At 39.5% G+C, this 15,263-nt stretch overlaps 1 protein-coding gene across 1 annotated transcript; it reads right to left on the bottom strand.

The window, feature by feature from the left end:
- Nucleotides 1–13,616: 13,616 nt before the first annotated feature.
- On the bottom strand, nt 13,617–14,270 carry LOC104423532 (cytochrome P450 714C2-like). Its single transcript, XM_018863554.1, has 2 exons — nt 14,164–14,270; nt 13,617–13,959 (listed from the first exon to the last, which is right to left on the bottom strand). Exons 1-2 carry the CDS (start codon nt 14,268–14,270, stop codon nt 13,617–13,619), a joined length of 450 nt encoding a protein of 149 aa, XP_018719099.1.
- Nucleotides 14,271–15,263: the final 993 nt, after the last annotated feature.

Here is a 15,263-nt window from a genome sequence, read left to right as displayed (position 1 = left end):
CAAATTGAGCAGAATAACGAGACGCCACGCACGAACTCGTTTGTACCTTTGGTTTGGTGGTGAGGAAAGCAAGAGCTCTGTAGGGTTTATGGCGAGGGGGGCGGACAGCAGAGGCGGAGGAGCAGCGGCCGTGGCGAGTGGCGACCGGCGCGAGGGGGCGGACGGTGGCGGAGGAGGAGCAACGGCGGCGGCGTGAATGCTTGGTGAGGAATCGAAGACGAGGAGAAGAGATTGAGGAAGAAACGAGAGAGATAATAAAAACCGAGGAAGAAATCGGAAGAGAATCAAGAGATGAGAAGCAAATTAGGGCTTCTTACCTTGTTGAGTGACGGAAAAGGGGCTCGCCGGCTCGGTCAAGAGTTCTTGCAGAGGCGGAGGAGCCGCAGCTAGCCGCCGGGCGAGTGGTGACCGGCGCGAGGGGGCGGACAAGTGGCGGAGGAGGAGCAGCGGCGGCGGCGTGGATACTGGGGTGGACCGTGGAACCGTGGAATCGAAGACGAAGAGAAGGAAAGGAACAGAGAGAGTCGGAGGTTGAAGAAGAAGAAACGCGATTAGGGCTTCGCGAATTAGGGCGGGGGCTTCGTTCGCGACTTTTGTTATTTTTTTTTTTATTTTTTCTTTTTTAATTATAAATAGTACCAGTCCGGTCCGGGGTGGGCGGGCGGGCGGATCCGCCCACGGAACCGGGAACCGGACCGGTTCCCACCGGTTCTCAACAATTGGACCCGGGAACCGGACCGGTTCCCTCAAGAACCGCCGGTTTCGGGCGGTTCCGGTCCGGTTCCGGCGGTTCGGGCGGTTCCGGGTCCAATGCACACCCCTAGCGGCATTGAGCGACCCTCACTCGACGCCGACGAGGGGTCCTCGCTGACGCCAGCGAGGGCCACCCTTGCTTGAGTCTGGTTTCCCTCCGCCATGGCGGGTGGAGGGAAGAGAGAAGAAGAAAAAAGGACAAAAAAGAAAAGAAAAAGGAAAAACAAAAAAATAAGACGGAAATGCCTTTGGTAGGGTAAATATGTCATGGTTAGCAAAGTTTGGGGTTTCTCATATCACGAAAAAAAGTTTGTGGCAAATTTGTCACTTTGGGCAAAGTTTAAGGTTTTTAGTGGTCTTTTTCCTCATTAAAAAGATAAGGAAAAAGAAAAGGTGAAACGTAAAGAGTCATCGATCTCCACCACATTTAGCAAAGGGTTGGCGATCATTTATTGCAGCAAAGAATCACTGGCCCTCTACTGCCATCGCAAAAGGTCATGCTGGCCTTTGCGATGGTAATAGAGAGTTGCGTGACCTCTACTTGCAAATGTAGAGGTCGCGCAATACTTTTCAACTCAAGGCAGGGAGGGGGAGGAAGAAAGTCCCAACCCTATCAATTTGTATCAATTTAGTTTAAACCTTTCAATTTAATTAGTTGAGTTATAAACATTTTAACAATTTATCAAAGAAATTCATCCAATCCATTTTGCCCGGAAACCGTTGATGTGAATAATTTTTTAATTTTTACATAAATTTTCTGATTTTTTTTTTTTATATTTTTCCCTCTCTGTTTTCCTTTTGCCAATGATCGGTTGCCAGCCATTGGTCACAGTTGATGGCAGCGATGGTTGGGGCGAAGGTGAGCACTTGAAAGGGCCCCCTCGCTAGATCCGGTGAGGTTGACTCTTGCCTAGGTTATGGTGACCTTGTCGAATGTTGATTGCACGAGGGTGAGGATTGCTTGGCCTCATTGGTGAGGGTGGCCCTTGCCCTTACTCGCCACTTAAGTAGTATCAACATTTACGTGTGACACGTGACACGACAAGACAAGACACAACATGGCGTGTTTTTTTTTTTTGATAATCTAGGGAACCCCGTAACGACATGACGTGTTGACACGTAGTTTCTCAAAAAATAAAGAATTCCGATATGTTGTGACACATTATATATTATATGTATATTTTTAATTATCATTTTTCAAATCAATTTGATTCAAATTCACAAATAGACAAATAACCAAAAAATAGATTAGAATGAACTTATATTAAAAAAATTAATGCATTATTTGTTAATATTATTCATTATTTCAATTTGACAAATTCAATTGTATTCCAATAATTCATAAAATTTGGAGGAAAAAAATGTGTAATCCAAATTTTGGACTTGCTTATTAGAAAAAAAAGAAAAAAAAATTGAAGGAATAAATTATGTGTCATGGAAAGTAAAAGTCATAATAGAAGAGAAGATTACGTCTTTTTCTTTCAACATTTATTATTTTTTTTTTTTTTACATATTTATATTTTGACTTCTCATTTATTGAAATTTTTTAAAATTGACCCAATATGTGTCGGAATTACATGCCAAAATTTTGAACTCATATATTCGAATTCTGGACTCCCGTGTTGGAGAGTGTTGGGAGAGTTGACTAGTTGTTGAAGAGTGTTCAAGAGTGTCGAACATTTATCGGAGTGTCTGACACGACACTAAAGCTCCTATATAGTGTCGGTGCTTCTTAGTTGCTTTAGGTGAGAGTCCATCTCGCCGAGCCTCACCTAGGCAAGGGTGAGTGTCCGAAAGGGCCTCCTCACAAAATTTGGCAAGGGCGACCCTTGCCTAGTCCAGGATGGCCTTGTTAGGGTGGCCTTGTTGGGTGTTGGCTGGGCAAGAGCAAGGATTGCTAAACCTTGTTGGCGAGGGTGGGCCTTGCCCTTCCTCAGGCAAGGCCATCCCTTACTGGCCAATGTCAATGGTTGACGACTGGCCATCGGTAAACAAAAAAAGAAGAGAAAAATAAATAAACAAAGAATGGAAAAAAGAAAAAAAACCAGCAAAATTATAATAAATATCCAAAAAATTAGTCACATCAGTGTAAGTTATGCTACATAGGATGACTAGTGTTTATGTTAGTTTATATTAGCGATTTTCCATCAAAACTGACTAGATGCACTTCATTGGCAAATTTAAAAAGATTTAGAAGTTAATAGGCCAACTTGAAAAGTTTATGGTTCAATTAGATCAAATATAATAGGTTTAGCACTTTCTTGATAATTTCCCCTACAAAACATACATGAACCTTGTCTTTGTTAACAAAAGAAAAAAGGAAAAGAAAAAAAAAAAAAATATTAAAACATCATTAAATAATATCCACGTCAGCATTGATCTCATCATGTAAGAAGATAGGCATCCACGTAAGCAATTTCTAGTCAAAATTGGCCGAATAGCTTCAATTAATAAAACATGAAAATATTTAGGACCTAATTGGCATAATTAAAAGGTAAGTTCAATAGGTTTAGAATTTTTTGGACAATTTTTCCATGATAGAGTTGTATCTGTAGAGGTGATGCGCTGATCTCAAGTTTTTACTCTAGAAGTTGTCTCATACTACGTGCGACTATCATAATCCAAAAAAGCACGATACTACGGAAAACAACTTGGAGAGGCAAATACATTGCGACTGGCTAAGATTTCTAGTGTTTCGTATCAAACTTGGTCTCTTCTTTCGGCCACAAGTCCAATATCATAACTCAATCGACTTTATATCGCGCGGACAAAACTATCATAAACAAATCAGTCAACCTTCTGGAGGACAGAGAGCACAAGAGCTTGAAGGAACTCTCGGCCTAATTCTTTCATTGCGTGCGGACCAAAAAAGAGCACCTATCAATTTTCTTTATTTATTGTTTTTCTTTTCTAATTAGAATTAGACGATTCTAGGGTCCAGTCTAAGGGAAAATCTGGATAATCTCCTACGGTTGATAGATTTCTGAAGTTCGGTAAGTTTTTAATACTGTTGGTGACAAAAAAAAGTTACGGCTAGTAACTTGACAATAATATTAGAAATTTATGAACTTTCAAGTTACTCATAGATTATGAACTCATCTTAAATTTTTCGGGCGTCAAAGTAAATTACTAACACTATAATGAATTGACCAACTTTCCAATAGACTACTGACTTCTTTCAAATGTTAGCAAGATAACAATCCTTTTAGCAATTTACTAAAATCCTATTATATTAATAACTTACTTTCTTTTTTTTTTTTTTTGAAATTTTAGAAGTGTGATTAGTAAACTACCAATACTATAGAGAATTTACCGACATTTAAATAAATTAGTAAATCAAAAAATTCTTTCACTTGCTACAAGTGTGGTTAACGAATTTACCAACATCCCAGCAAATTGGTAAGTTACCAACTTCTTTGAAATTTTTTAAGTGTGGTTCGTAAATCACCGGCACTATAGATGTGGTAATTTCATAGGTGTGGTTAGTAAAAATACCGGCTCTGTAATACATTTATCAACGTCACAATAGATTAACGGGTTACCATCTTCTTTCACATTTTACAAGTGTGGTTGGTCTTCCCATGATGAACCTACCAACATGCAAGACAATTAGTATATTACAACCTTTGTATGCGCGGTTAGTGATTTAAACAATATTATGACGAATTAAGTAATGTTTAATTGGTGAGTTCTAAACTGTTTCTTACCATGTAGATAAGTTATTTGCCGACCGCACGTATTTTTACAAGTATCATGATTGCATCAATGTCTTTGAGACTATACAAAAGTCGTTAACAAGGTTCAATCATTATGATGAATTTACTAGCATATACTCGCACGAATCATCTCGACAATCGATTGACATAGGGTAAAAGGATCAATATGATGGTTGCTTTTAAAAGTTGCAATAATCTGAAAGCATTCATGGTGCAGATTAACATCACACTGTGGGCAGCGGTAGAAATTGAACTCACAACAATCTCCACAATCCTTGCATTGCAAGTCTGGGATTTTCAGCAAGAAGTCTGGGGTTCGCTCAAAATAAGGAAGACTATGCTCATGTAATGGATGATCCGGAGTTGTTCTTTGAGAGCAGGAAGCGTGCAATCTAACTTCACATCTCGTGCACGAGAACAGGAGGCGGATAACACTCTTACAGACATGGCAAGCAAGATATCCATCGATTTCCTCAAAGATAAGGGTGATGGATATGCCGGGTCAAAGGAATGCTGGGTCTCTGATTGCAGTTGATCTGCCCATGACTTATCGAGCTGAAATTTGCAGTTCTCTAAAAGGCATCGATAGCCTGGACCCTTTGCAGTTTTGCTGCAACAGCAACAGCGCGAGACCCCATTCATGAGAAAACATTTCAACTCATGCTCTCGTGTGAAATGTCGAACGGTTGCAGTTGCTCCTTCCTCGAGAAATGCAAGTTTCTGAAAAGCGCATTCTCTGTCAAGATTGAGTTTCCAATTTTTGCAGTTGTATGCAGAGTCGTGCACGTAATGTTCACTGTTCATACATTTGATTCCGTCATTTGCGGATTCAGAAATGGGAGCGAGGGTAAGAGGGTACTCAGAGCGGGTTAAGTGCTTGGTGGTTAAAGGGTCACATGATTTGCGGAGAAAGAGCATTAAGACAACCATGGAATAGATTGAAAGGCATCCTTTCCTGGCAAGCTGTGCAAAGATGCGGATCTCATGTTCGTAGGAAGGATGAAAGTTGGTGTTCGTGAGAGGAGATTTATTACTGAGGTTCTCCCAATCTCCCCGTCCTGATCTTCCGGAGGCAGGATCGAATACATACAATGTAGGTAGATGTTGAAGTCGCATCCACCACGGTGGTAGTCAACGTCGAAAAAATTCTTGCATATACTACATTTGAACTGAATTCCTGATTCATTGACAACGTGGGGAAGGGGGTGGAGAGGGTGCGAGGGGTGGCATTGGATCTCTCAAGGTGACCCCGCACACGTCTTGTGGAGAAAGAACCAGTACTCTTACCATCCATATACCTCCTCCTTCAAGCCAACTAATTAGCCTTTTCCACAACCGATATGAGATAATCCCAACAATCTCCAATTACACATCGGGTTTAGGTCGGAGCCGCAACAACCCTCTTTAAGTGACTTTTTAGGTCTTGACTTCTTAGTAATTTGGGCTTTGATACCACTGTTAGGTGGTCTTGGGCCTCTCTTATCCTAAAAGCTAATTCAAAGAGTGAGACTTTCTCTTTCATTTATAAACTAACTACAAATCCCTTCCAAGGCCAATGACCTTTCACAATTAATGTGAAATAACCAATACATTCTCACATAGAAGGAGGTGAATGAATGCTTGTGAGCAAAAGGCCGAAGCTCTCCCTTCGCAGGTGTATCTTGGTCAGGCACCGTTTATATTGCACAGCTCGCGTCCAGCCAGGTGGAATACACAGAAATAGCAGTAGTAAGTCAAGCTACATTCCCGAAAGCCAGCATGACATTGGACAGCGTCTTTGTGCATCTGGGAGTCCGGTGGTGTCCTGGATATTTTTGACACCTTGCTTGTGCAGAACAAAGTTGCACATGCGATCCATTAATCATAGTACCATAAGTCCATTTAATAGGAGTCAAATTTTGTTCGATCTTTTTTTTTTTTTTGGACGGTTTGAATCTGTGGTTTGAATAGAGGTTTTGAGACTCATTTACAATGAGATGGGTCATATATGAGTTAGTTAAGTTTTAATAAATGAATTGTTAATAGATTTTGGTTGTATGTAAATCTAATGGTACATGAGTTGTAAGTGGGTTTGTCTTTAAACCCATTTAACTTATAAAGGTTATTAGTTGGGTCAACCCATTAATTAGATATCATCCTCTTGAGAAGTTTTTATAATATTTATTTTTATAATTCTTGATTTTTTAATATTTTTGTCTTATTTTATTTTTTCTTTTCTTTCTTTCTTTAATTTTTCCCCCTATGAAGTTTGGCGGTCGAGGGTTGCGAAGCCCTCACTGAGTCGCCAATTGCATTGGTGAGCCTTGAGCTTGCCGATTGAGCAAAGCCGATGCCTCGCCGGCCTTGGGCGAGCTCGAGTTCACCAGATTTGTTGAAGCCAAGCTTGGCAGCCTCGTCAACCTTGATGCCGACGAGACTCTCACCTCCCTAATCTTGCAAGGCTTGAGCTTGCGATCAAGCGAGACTCGTGCTTGCAAGCATTGGGGCGAGGTCAACTTCATTAGTTGTGGGGATGTGGAGTCTTGTCGGCCTATGGCAAGGTCTAAGCTTGGTTGTTGCTAGCCACGACCACTATGATTGTTTGGGAGATCCTTTACCCAAAACCATACGAGTTTCTGTAGAGATCGAGAGAAGAAGGATGAAAAAAAAAGAAAAAAATATTTAAAAAAATATTTAAAAGGAGTGTACAATAAATCAAATAAGATTTTCTATACTAAGGGAAAAATATCTTCTAATTTATTTTCAAGTTTCAATCAAACATTGGAAAAAATTATCATTTTCCAAAATATAACATATAAATGGAGCCTCAAATTTTTTTTTAAAAAAATTATAAAATTTACTCATTAAATTTGTAATTTGATGGAAGCGTTTTAACAATCTATTTTTTTTTTTTTTTTAAATCATAAGAAACTAGTTTTTCTAAATTTAATTATATATAAAAATGTTTTACAATATGGGTTGAGTATAGGGCGAGTGTGAGTTGGTAAAATTAACATTGCTAACAAATGGGTCAATTTAGATCGAACCATTTATGACCTAACCTAAACCGGATCTGACTCACCTGTATGATAGGTTTAGGCATGAAACATTAAGATTTCATTTGGATGATCGTTAACGAGGTGGAAAAATATTCACTTCCATTAATATCTACGTAAGTATTTCTTTTTTGCAGGACATTGCATTGGGGAAATTGTCCAAAATTATTGTACGATTGTCAATTCAATCCTAAATCTTTTAATTGGGTGAATTTAGTCATAAACTTTTTAACTATTTGCTAATTTAGTCATTCCGGCTTATTTTGATTAGAAATTGCTGACGTGATGATCTAGTTAGCACTGATCATCTTTTGTGGTACTATCAACATTAACATGAATAATTTTTATAATATTATGAATATTTATTTATTTTTCCTTTGCTTTTCTTATCCTTGTCTTTTCTTTTTCCTTTTCTCTTCTTCGTTTTCCCCTTTGCTGACTATCATCGGGCCTCGTTGATGACTAGCGAAGGTCGCTAGCCTTAGGTGAGGGTTGCCATTACTTGCCTTGGGTGCAGGTCACCCTCATTAGGGCTGTTGAGGGCCACCCTTGCCAGATTGGGCAACGGTGAGGGCAATCCTCACTAGAGGCCGGTGAGGGCTGCCCTTGCTTGATTCAATGAGGGTGGCCCTCACTAGCCTAGGTGTAAGTGTCCTTCGCCCATAGCCAGGGAGGGTAGCCTTCCCTTGAGATTGGCAACCTTTGTCACCCTTTGATTAGCCCCAACAATAGCTAATAGAGGGAAAAAGAAATAAGAAAAAAAAAAGAAAAAAAAAAGATGCAAAGAGAAGAAAAAGAAAAAAAATTCAGAAAATTTTTAAAAGTTAAAAATATATCCACATTAATACCAATCATGCTATGTAGGATGGTCGGCACTGACTAGACCATTACACCAGTAATTTTCAACCAAAATTGACCGAAAAGACTAAGTTGGTAAATCGTTACAAGATTTATGAGTAAATTGACTAATTATCAAAATATTTAAGATTAAATTGCCATAATTTAAAGATTTACGTTAGAATGCATGTGTGAATTTTGTTAAAGAAATCATGTATTGGAGAATTAGTGTGGTATAAAGCATGTAATATATCTTAGTTGACCCATAATTAACTGACTCAAACTTTTGAGTGAAGGTAAGTTTAATTAGATATGTTAACAAGCTTGAACTTAAGCCTCCTCTTAGCGAACTCTAGATTTATGAATTTTTGGATAAATTTTTTTTTTTGTATTTTTCATTTTATAATCTAATTTAGTAAGTATTTGTTATTATTTTTTAAAATTTTTCTGATGTGGTGCTTGATGGTGTCACTTCATTGTTATGTGTCTTAAGAAAATAATAAAATAAGACACGTTAGCATTTTCCATTAGCCTAATTGGAAGGAATTAATGGAATGATTTCATTGAACCAATTTGACAAGTTTTATGATTTAATTGCACTTTTTAAAAGTTTTAGGACTTAATTACATTTTTGTGATGAGTTTTAGAATTTTCAATACATTTATCTCTAAAAACTAGACCCGTTAAACGGGTGGGTCGGGTCGGGTTTGGGTCGGGTCATAAATGGTCCGACCCAAAGCGACCCATTTAACCCGTTTATAACCCATTTATTACAATTTTTACAAATTTTTTGACCCATACCCGACCCATTTAACAAAACATAAAAAGCTTATATATATATTAAAATGGTATTGCTAACATGATTTTATACAATACAAATTTAAAAAATAATTATTTAAAAAATCAATTTTAATTATTTTTTTATTTTTAAAAAATTAAATTTTAAATTATTTTTTATTTTAAAAAAATTAAATTTTAAATTATTTTTTATTTTAAAAAATTAAATTTTAAATTATTTTTTATTTTAAAAAAATTAAATTTTAAATTATTTTTTATTTTAAAAAAATTAAATTTTAAATTATTTTTTATTTTAAAAAATTAAAATTAAAATTATTTTTTTAATTTTCTTTTTCTTTTTTCTTTTTTTCTTCTTCCTCTTCTTTGGCGGCCGCCGGCCACGACGACAAATGCGGCGATGACCGGCCACAGGCGAGCTCGCCGCCCGCTTGTGAGCCGACGGTGAGCTCGAGCTCGCCCTCGCCGGATCCGGCGAGGTTGGAGCCTCGCCCGACGCCGGCGGAGTTCGAGTCTCGCCCGATCGGTGAGGCTCGGGCCTCGGTGAACGTCGGCGAGGCCTCCACCTCGCCAGATCGGCGAGCTCGAGCCCGCCGGACGTCGGCGAGGCCTTCGCCTCGCGGATCCGGCGAGCTCAAGGCTCGCCGGCGTCGGGCGAGCTCGAGCTCGCCGATTTGGCGAGGGGCGAGCTCGAGCCTCGCCGGACGTCGGCGAGGCCTTCGCCTCGCCGATCCGGCGAGCTCGAGGCTCGCCGGCGTCGGGCGATCTCGAGCTCGCCCCTCGCCGGATCGGCGAGCTCGAGCCTCGCCGGATGTCGGCGAGGCCTTCGCCTCGCCCATTTGGTGAGCTCGAGGCTCGCCGGCGTCGGGCGAGCTCGAGCTCGCCCTCGCCAGATCCGGCGAGGCTCGAGCCTCGCCCGACGCCGGCGAGTTCGCGTCTCGCCGATCGGCAAGGCTCGAGCCTCGCCGGGCGTCGGCGAGGCCTCCGCTCCCGAGATCCGGCGAGCTCGAGCTCACCGACGCCGGCGAGCTCGAGGCTCGCCCGGGTCAGTCGCGGCCATCGCCGTGCCGGCGACCGGAGTTAGAAGAAAAAAAAAAAAAAAGGAAAGAAAAATAATTATAATTTTGATTTTTATAACAAAAATTGTAAAATTAAAGAGAAGAGAGAGAGATAATGAGGCTTTGAGTGAAAAATTGATTGATAAATGGGTCATAAACGGGTCGAGCTGACTGTTTAAAACCCATATATCTTAGTGTTTACCCATTAAAACTTATTATGGGTGCTTTATAAGATAAAGCTTGACCCATTAATGATCCATTTAACCATAAATGGGTCCATAAATGGGTTGTGCAACCCATTTAACACCTCTACTAAAAACTAACAACATTTCTTTTATAATTCCAAGACTCCCAACTACCTTGATGATTGCCTTTGAAGATATTAACTTTTATTCAAAATTACCAATCTTAATTTGAGCAATGCACCGACGTTTGTCTCTTACTAATGTCCTACTAAAAGGCTTTCCTAGAAGGTCGGATCATTGGCGTGTCGCTCTATAGATAGCAGGTCATTTTCATCCCAAATAGCTTGTACCATTGTACATATCAGACTGATAGCTTGAATTTTTATGGGATCTCAATTTCATTGAAGAATCCCATACCCTCAAGCGAATCCTACCTAGACTGTCCAGCCCTTGTATGGCTGTTAAATTCTCTTCGTAGGATCCAATCAAAGCCATAAACTTTTTGATTGGTTGAATTAAGCTCTAAATCTTTTTCAAACACTACAAGCAAATCTTTTCAATGAATGATCCTAAAATCACCTATGTGTTAGGGGTGAATGGTTTTAAGTTCCGTACAAGTTCCACTAGAACTTGGAACCTACTCGTTAATATATTCCTCATTTTATGGAACGTGAAATCTATCTTACATATCCTGAAGCGTGGAATCCACCTTGCATAGGTTTCAGAGTTTACCCAAGTTCCACATTTATTATTAATTGAATAAATGTTGGGAATTATCACCTTTAATAACCACTATTTGCTACTACAATTCATTGACCATAATTTATATTTGGATACACAAAAAATATTGTACATTAACAAAATAAAAATCTTAGTCATAAAATAGAAATTTGGACTAGTAGTTTTAGATTGTATACTCATCAACGAATGCTATAAAATATTGTAGGATCGTATGAATGCATAGCCTAAGAAAACCACAAATTACATATTTTACCTATAACCTATAATCTACCCATCGAAACAATTTCCCAATTTTGGAACCTAGAACCTACTTTGGATAACTTGGAGAGAAACGGATTGGTGGGAACTTGTCAGGTTCTGGGTTCTACCTTAGAACCATGCTCACTTCTACTACATGTCAGTTAAAAACTACATTCCTTAAATTGCAAAAGCTTTTTAGCCCTTAATTGAACCAACCAAAGAAATTTACGATTTGATCTATTGTTTTTGCATGGTACTACGAATGTAAATTTAATTGGGGAAACAAATGGAGATTGAAAATATTCGAACTCAAAACCTGCAACTTTGATATCACGAGAAATTTTGTGGAATCAATGTTAATTGATTTAAAAGCTTGAGTTGTTAAATAAAAGCATGATTTATTATTTAAATATTCTAACGATTTTCTCTGAATCAAAGGGAGGTGACTAATTTGGAAAGTTGGGTTTGCTACTTCGAATATGAAGCTTACCTAAATGACGGATGACACCAGGCGATAACAGTTTCGGCTAATTCATGGTATTAAACGTCGTCTTGCCGTTCATGGCCGAACCTCTCTTTGCTTCCTTCCCGTAGAATTTCTCTAATTATATCACTAAACAAACTTCGATGCGAGTCACGTGCTTCGGTACCGAGACGTGCGCCGAAAGAAAAGCGGATCGTGTCAAGGTAAAACTTATGCTTATGCAGAGACATTCGAAATAAGATAACCATTTTTTTTTTATTCTTTTGTCATTTGAAATTACGTGCTGGAGTAGTTTTTCAATATATTATGTTAGTATTTAATTTAGGATTCAATATATATTCTTGAATGAAGAGAACATCTCTTATTTATTAAATTTATTTATTATTATGGATCTACTACTGAAAATTTGATATGTAATGTTAGTACTCGATATGTATTCTTGAATAAACTCCGCATCTCTTTCAAGACTGGGACTTTTCCTCGTGATTTTTGCTCGTTGCATACCTTGATCAACTATTGTCTGAATAGCATTTCCTACCGCGGTTTGAGTAGCAAATGACGACCCTCGTCTTATACCATTAAATCCACAAGTCACCAGCAGAGGACCAGGAATTACTTGACCCCGTAGATCTATAACAGTCACAAAGGTATTGTCGGAACTTACAGAATTTGGTGATTGCAATGGCATTAACAGCCACTTACGAATCTTCTTTGAATTACATATATCATCTCAAGTTCTTGGATCGAACGAGTACATTGGAATAACTTTAGTTTTTGGGCCCTAGAGGATTGCCAGGGCGAACAGCTAGTTTTGTTAGCCATTAGAAAAGATAGAATTGATGATGGTGGGGTAGTGATTAAATAACATATATATTAGTATTGTGGAGCGCAGCATTTATAAATTCGATGTCGTTTAAATTAGAACATTATCTTTAGAATAAAATCGATAGAGTGTTGAGGATAGAATTGGAAGTTGAAGTGTCTTAGCTTGGATGTGTTTCGGTTAAAATCGGAAATTTAGAAGGTCTAGAAACATGCTGATTTTTTGTACTTTCAGAAAGGGTGTGGAGAATTATATGAATATTAAACTACAATTGGAATACAAGATCACAGAATCGACTGTTTTGTGTGAAAAAAAAACTAATAATACAAAGCTCTAATAGTAAACGTAAATGTAGAACAACATTTTGCTTGAAGATCAGAGTCTCTTACAAGAAGATCCACTTCAAATTCAGGCTCTACGACCAACGTCATGGCTGGAGAATGTCTATAATTGGGAGATATTGACAAGGAAAAGTTGGAAATTATGAGGGCAAGGAGAAGTTTCAGTTTGGCCATCGTGAAGCTCTGCCCCAGACATGTCCGAGGCCCGACCCCGAAGGCCATGTACGCATAAGGGAGCTTGCACGCGCCGTTGACCCCTTTTGCGAACCGCTCCGAATGGAACAGGTCGGCGTCAAGGGTTACCTCGGGAATCCAAAGGCTGACACCTTTTGGGACTTAGATGTTCCCAAGCTTCATGTCTTCAAGTGCCTCTCTTGAGAGAGGGGCCGCCGGTGGATAGAGACGAAATGACTCGTTGATTACCATCGTCAACTGCAATCAGCACCATGAATTTGGACTAGTTAATCTATTGTTGTTGATAATGGAAAGGAAATTGTAATAAAGGTTTTCCTTTTCCTTGTTTCTTCCAATCAAGAAACTCATTCCATATGTGCATTGTGAATAATTCATGGTAGGTTTGCGTTCACTAACCGTTTTCATCTTCTGAATCATGTCAGCATCGGAAGCTGGCCACCGTGCAACGCTTGCACTACCTCCTGGCATACTTTGGCTTGCCATCCAGGATTCGAGGCCAACAGAATCAATGTCCAGGCGGCTGCAAACGGTGGTTGTCTTTGTACCCGGCCAAGATGTTCTTGCAGTTGTCCATGATGAAATGGGCCGCTACATCTCCGCTTCCCAACACACGGACATTTTCTGTGCCTTCGAGTATCATTCAAAGCAGGTCCTTCTCCGAGGTTGCTTCCTTTCGTTCCTCGACTACCTTCAGGATCAAGGACTGAACCTCTCTCCAGCTTCCCTACTTCCCTGTTGGTCTTGGTTGGCAAGTATCTGGAAGGAATTACGATGTTTTCATTAATTATTCTCATCCTTTGGAATAATTAATTTAGGTCAGAAATAATATATTCATTTGCTGTGTTACGAACTCTCACTGAATAAGATGATGTACAACCGGTTAAAGATAGCCAAATCACTTAATAAGAGAGTTTTAATAGGTGAAAAACCAATCCAGTAATTTATTTGAATATAAATTACCCAAATCCAGGGACCGCAGAGGTGAAGGCTATCTTGGAGATTGCTTCTTGGAGGGCCCTTAGCTTCGAGAAAATCTCCTGTCCCTGGTCGTAGTTGCTCCCGGGCATGCCTTTGCGATCAAATCCCCAGAAAAGCTCCTCAAGTGGCTGTCAGTGTTGATCTCAGCAACTCCTCCTTCCTTCTCAGTCTTTTCACTCCATGTTGAAGACTCCGCCATCAAGTTTATCATACCCTACGCAAGAGATTAGTTACCATCACTCAAAGGGTGTCGAGATTACTTAATGGAGAGGGACATTTCGCGCTTCGACATAGTATAACATTAGAAGTTAAAATCCTTTGAACTTCAAATTGAATATCTCATTTCATAAGATATATATTCCCTTTTTCCTTAAGTACTCTGCCATGCGCTTGATTCGTTAAGTACAAAGTGAGAGATGAGGAGGAGTGAGGGAAGGGAAGGAGGGAGGGGGGGAAGGTGTTCAAGGTCACCTTAACTTTATCGACGTACAACTCAGGGGCAAGAATGTAAGAGTTTTCTTTATGTGGGCTACACTAATTGAGATTGTAATTACCGTTTTACGGCGTTGGTCTAATAAGGTAAGGCATAAAGTTTTCTTAATGGTCGAATATGAGCCTGGATTGTGTGGGCCAAGTTGGGCCTGATCTGTGATGAGAGGGTCTATCCAAAACTCTATAAATAGAGCTAAAGTCTCTCATCTAGCCCTCACTCTTCCAAAATTCTCTCTCAACTCACATAAGGCTAGCTGTGAGTGGCGGTCTCATTGGGCTAGGAACCGAGGGTCATAGAGGAGAAGATCTTCAGCATTAAATGCTCAGATTGTTGTCATTTTACTCCAAGAACAATGAATTCAAAATCAGGTACACAAATCTTCATATTCTCCTCATACATGTTCGAGTTTTCTAGCTATGTCAATCTTGGGAGGCCGTTTGGACGGCTAACATTTGGTATCAGAGCCTCGTAGCCTAGAATCCGAACTGTTGCTTTTGGCCTGTTTTCAAATTTTTTTTGTGTTGAAACTTGATTTTTGAAAACAAATTTGAATTCTTCTCGTCGAGCTGAGTATTTCGGTGGGTGGCAT

This window comes from Eucalyptus grandis, chromosome 10 (assembly GCF_016545825.1).
Source record: "Eucalyptus grandis isolate ANBG69807.140 chromosome 10, ASM1654582v1, whole genome shotgun sequence".
Classification (NCBI taxonomy): Eukaryota; Viridiplantae; Streptophyta; class Magnoliopsida; order Myrtales; family Myrtaceae; genus Eucalyptus; species Eucalyptus grandis.
Note: the sequence above shows the minus strand (reverse complement) of the source record. Positions and strands in the feature narration are given on the sequence as shown.

Coding starts and splice junctions, on each gene's coding strand:
- LOC104423532 (XM_018863554.1), bottom strand. CDS start 14,270: ATGCCCGGGAGCAACTACGACCAGGGACAGGAGATTTTCTCGAAGCTA. Junction 13,960..14,163: donor TCTGCGGTCCCTGGATTTGG/GTAATTTATATT, acceptor AATTCCTTCCAG/ATACTTGCCAACCAAGACCA.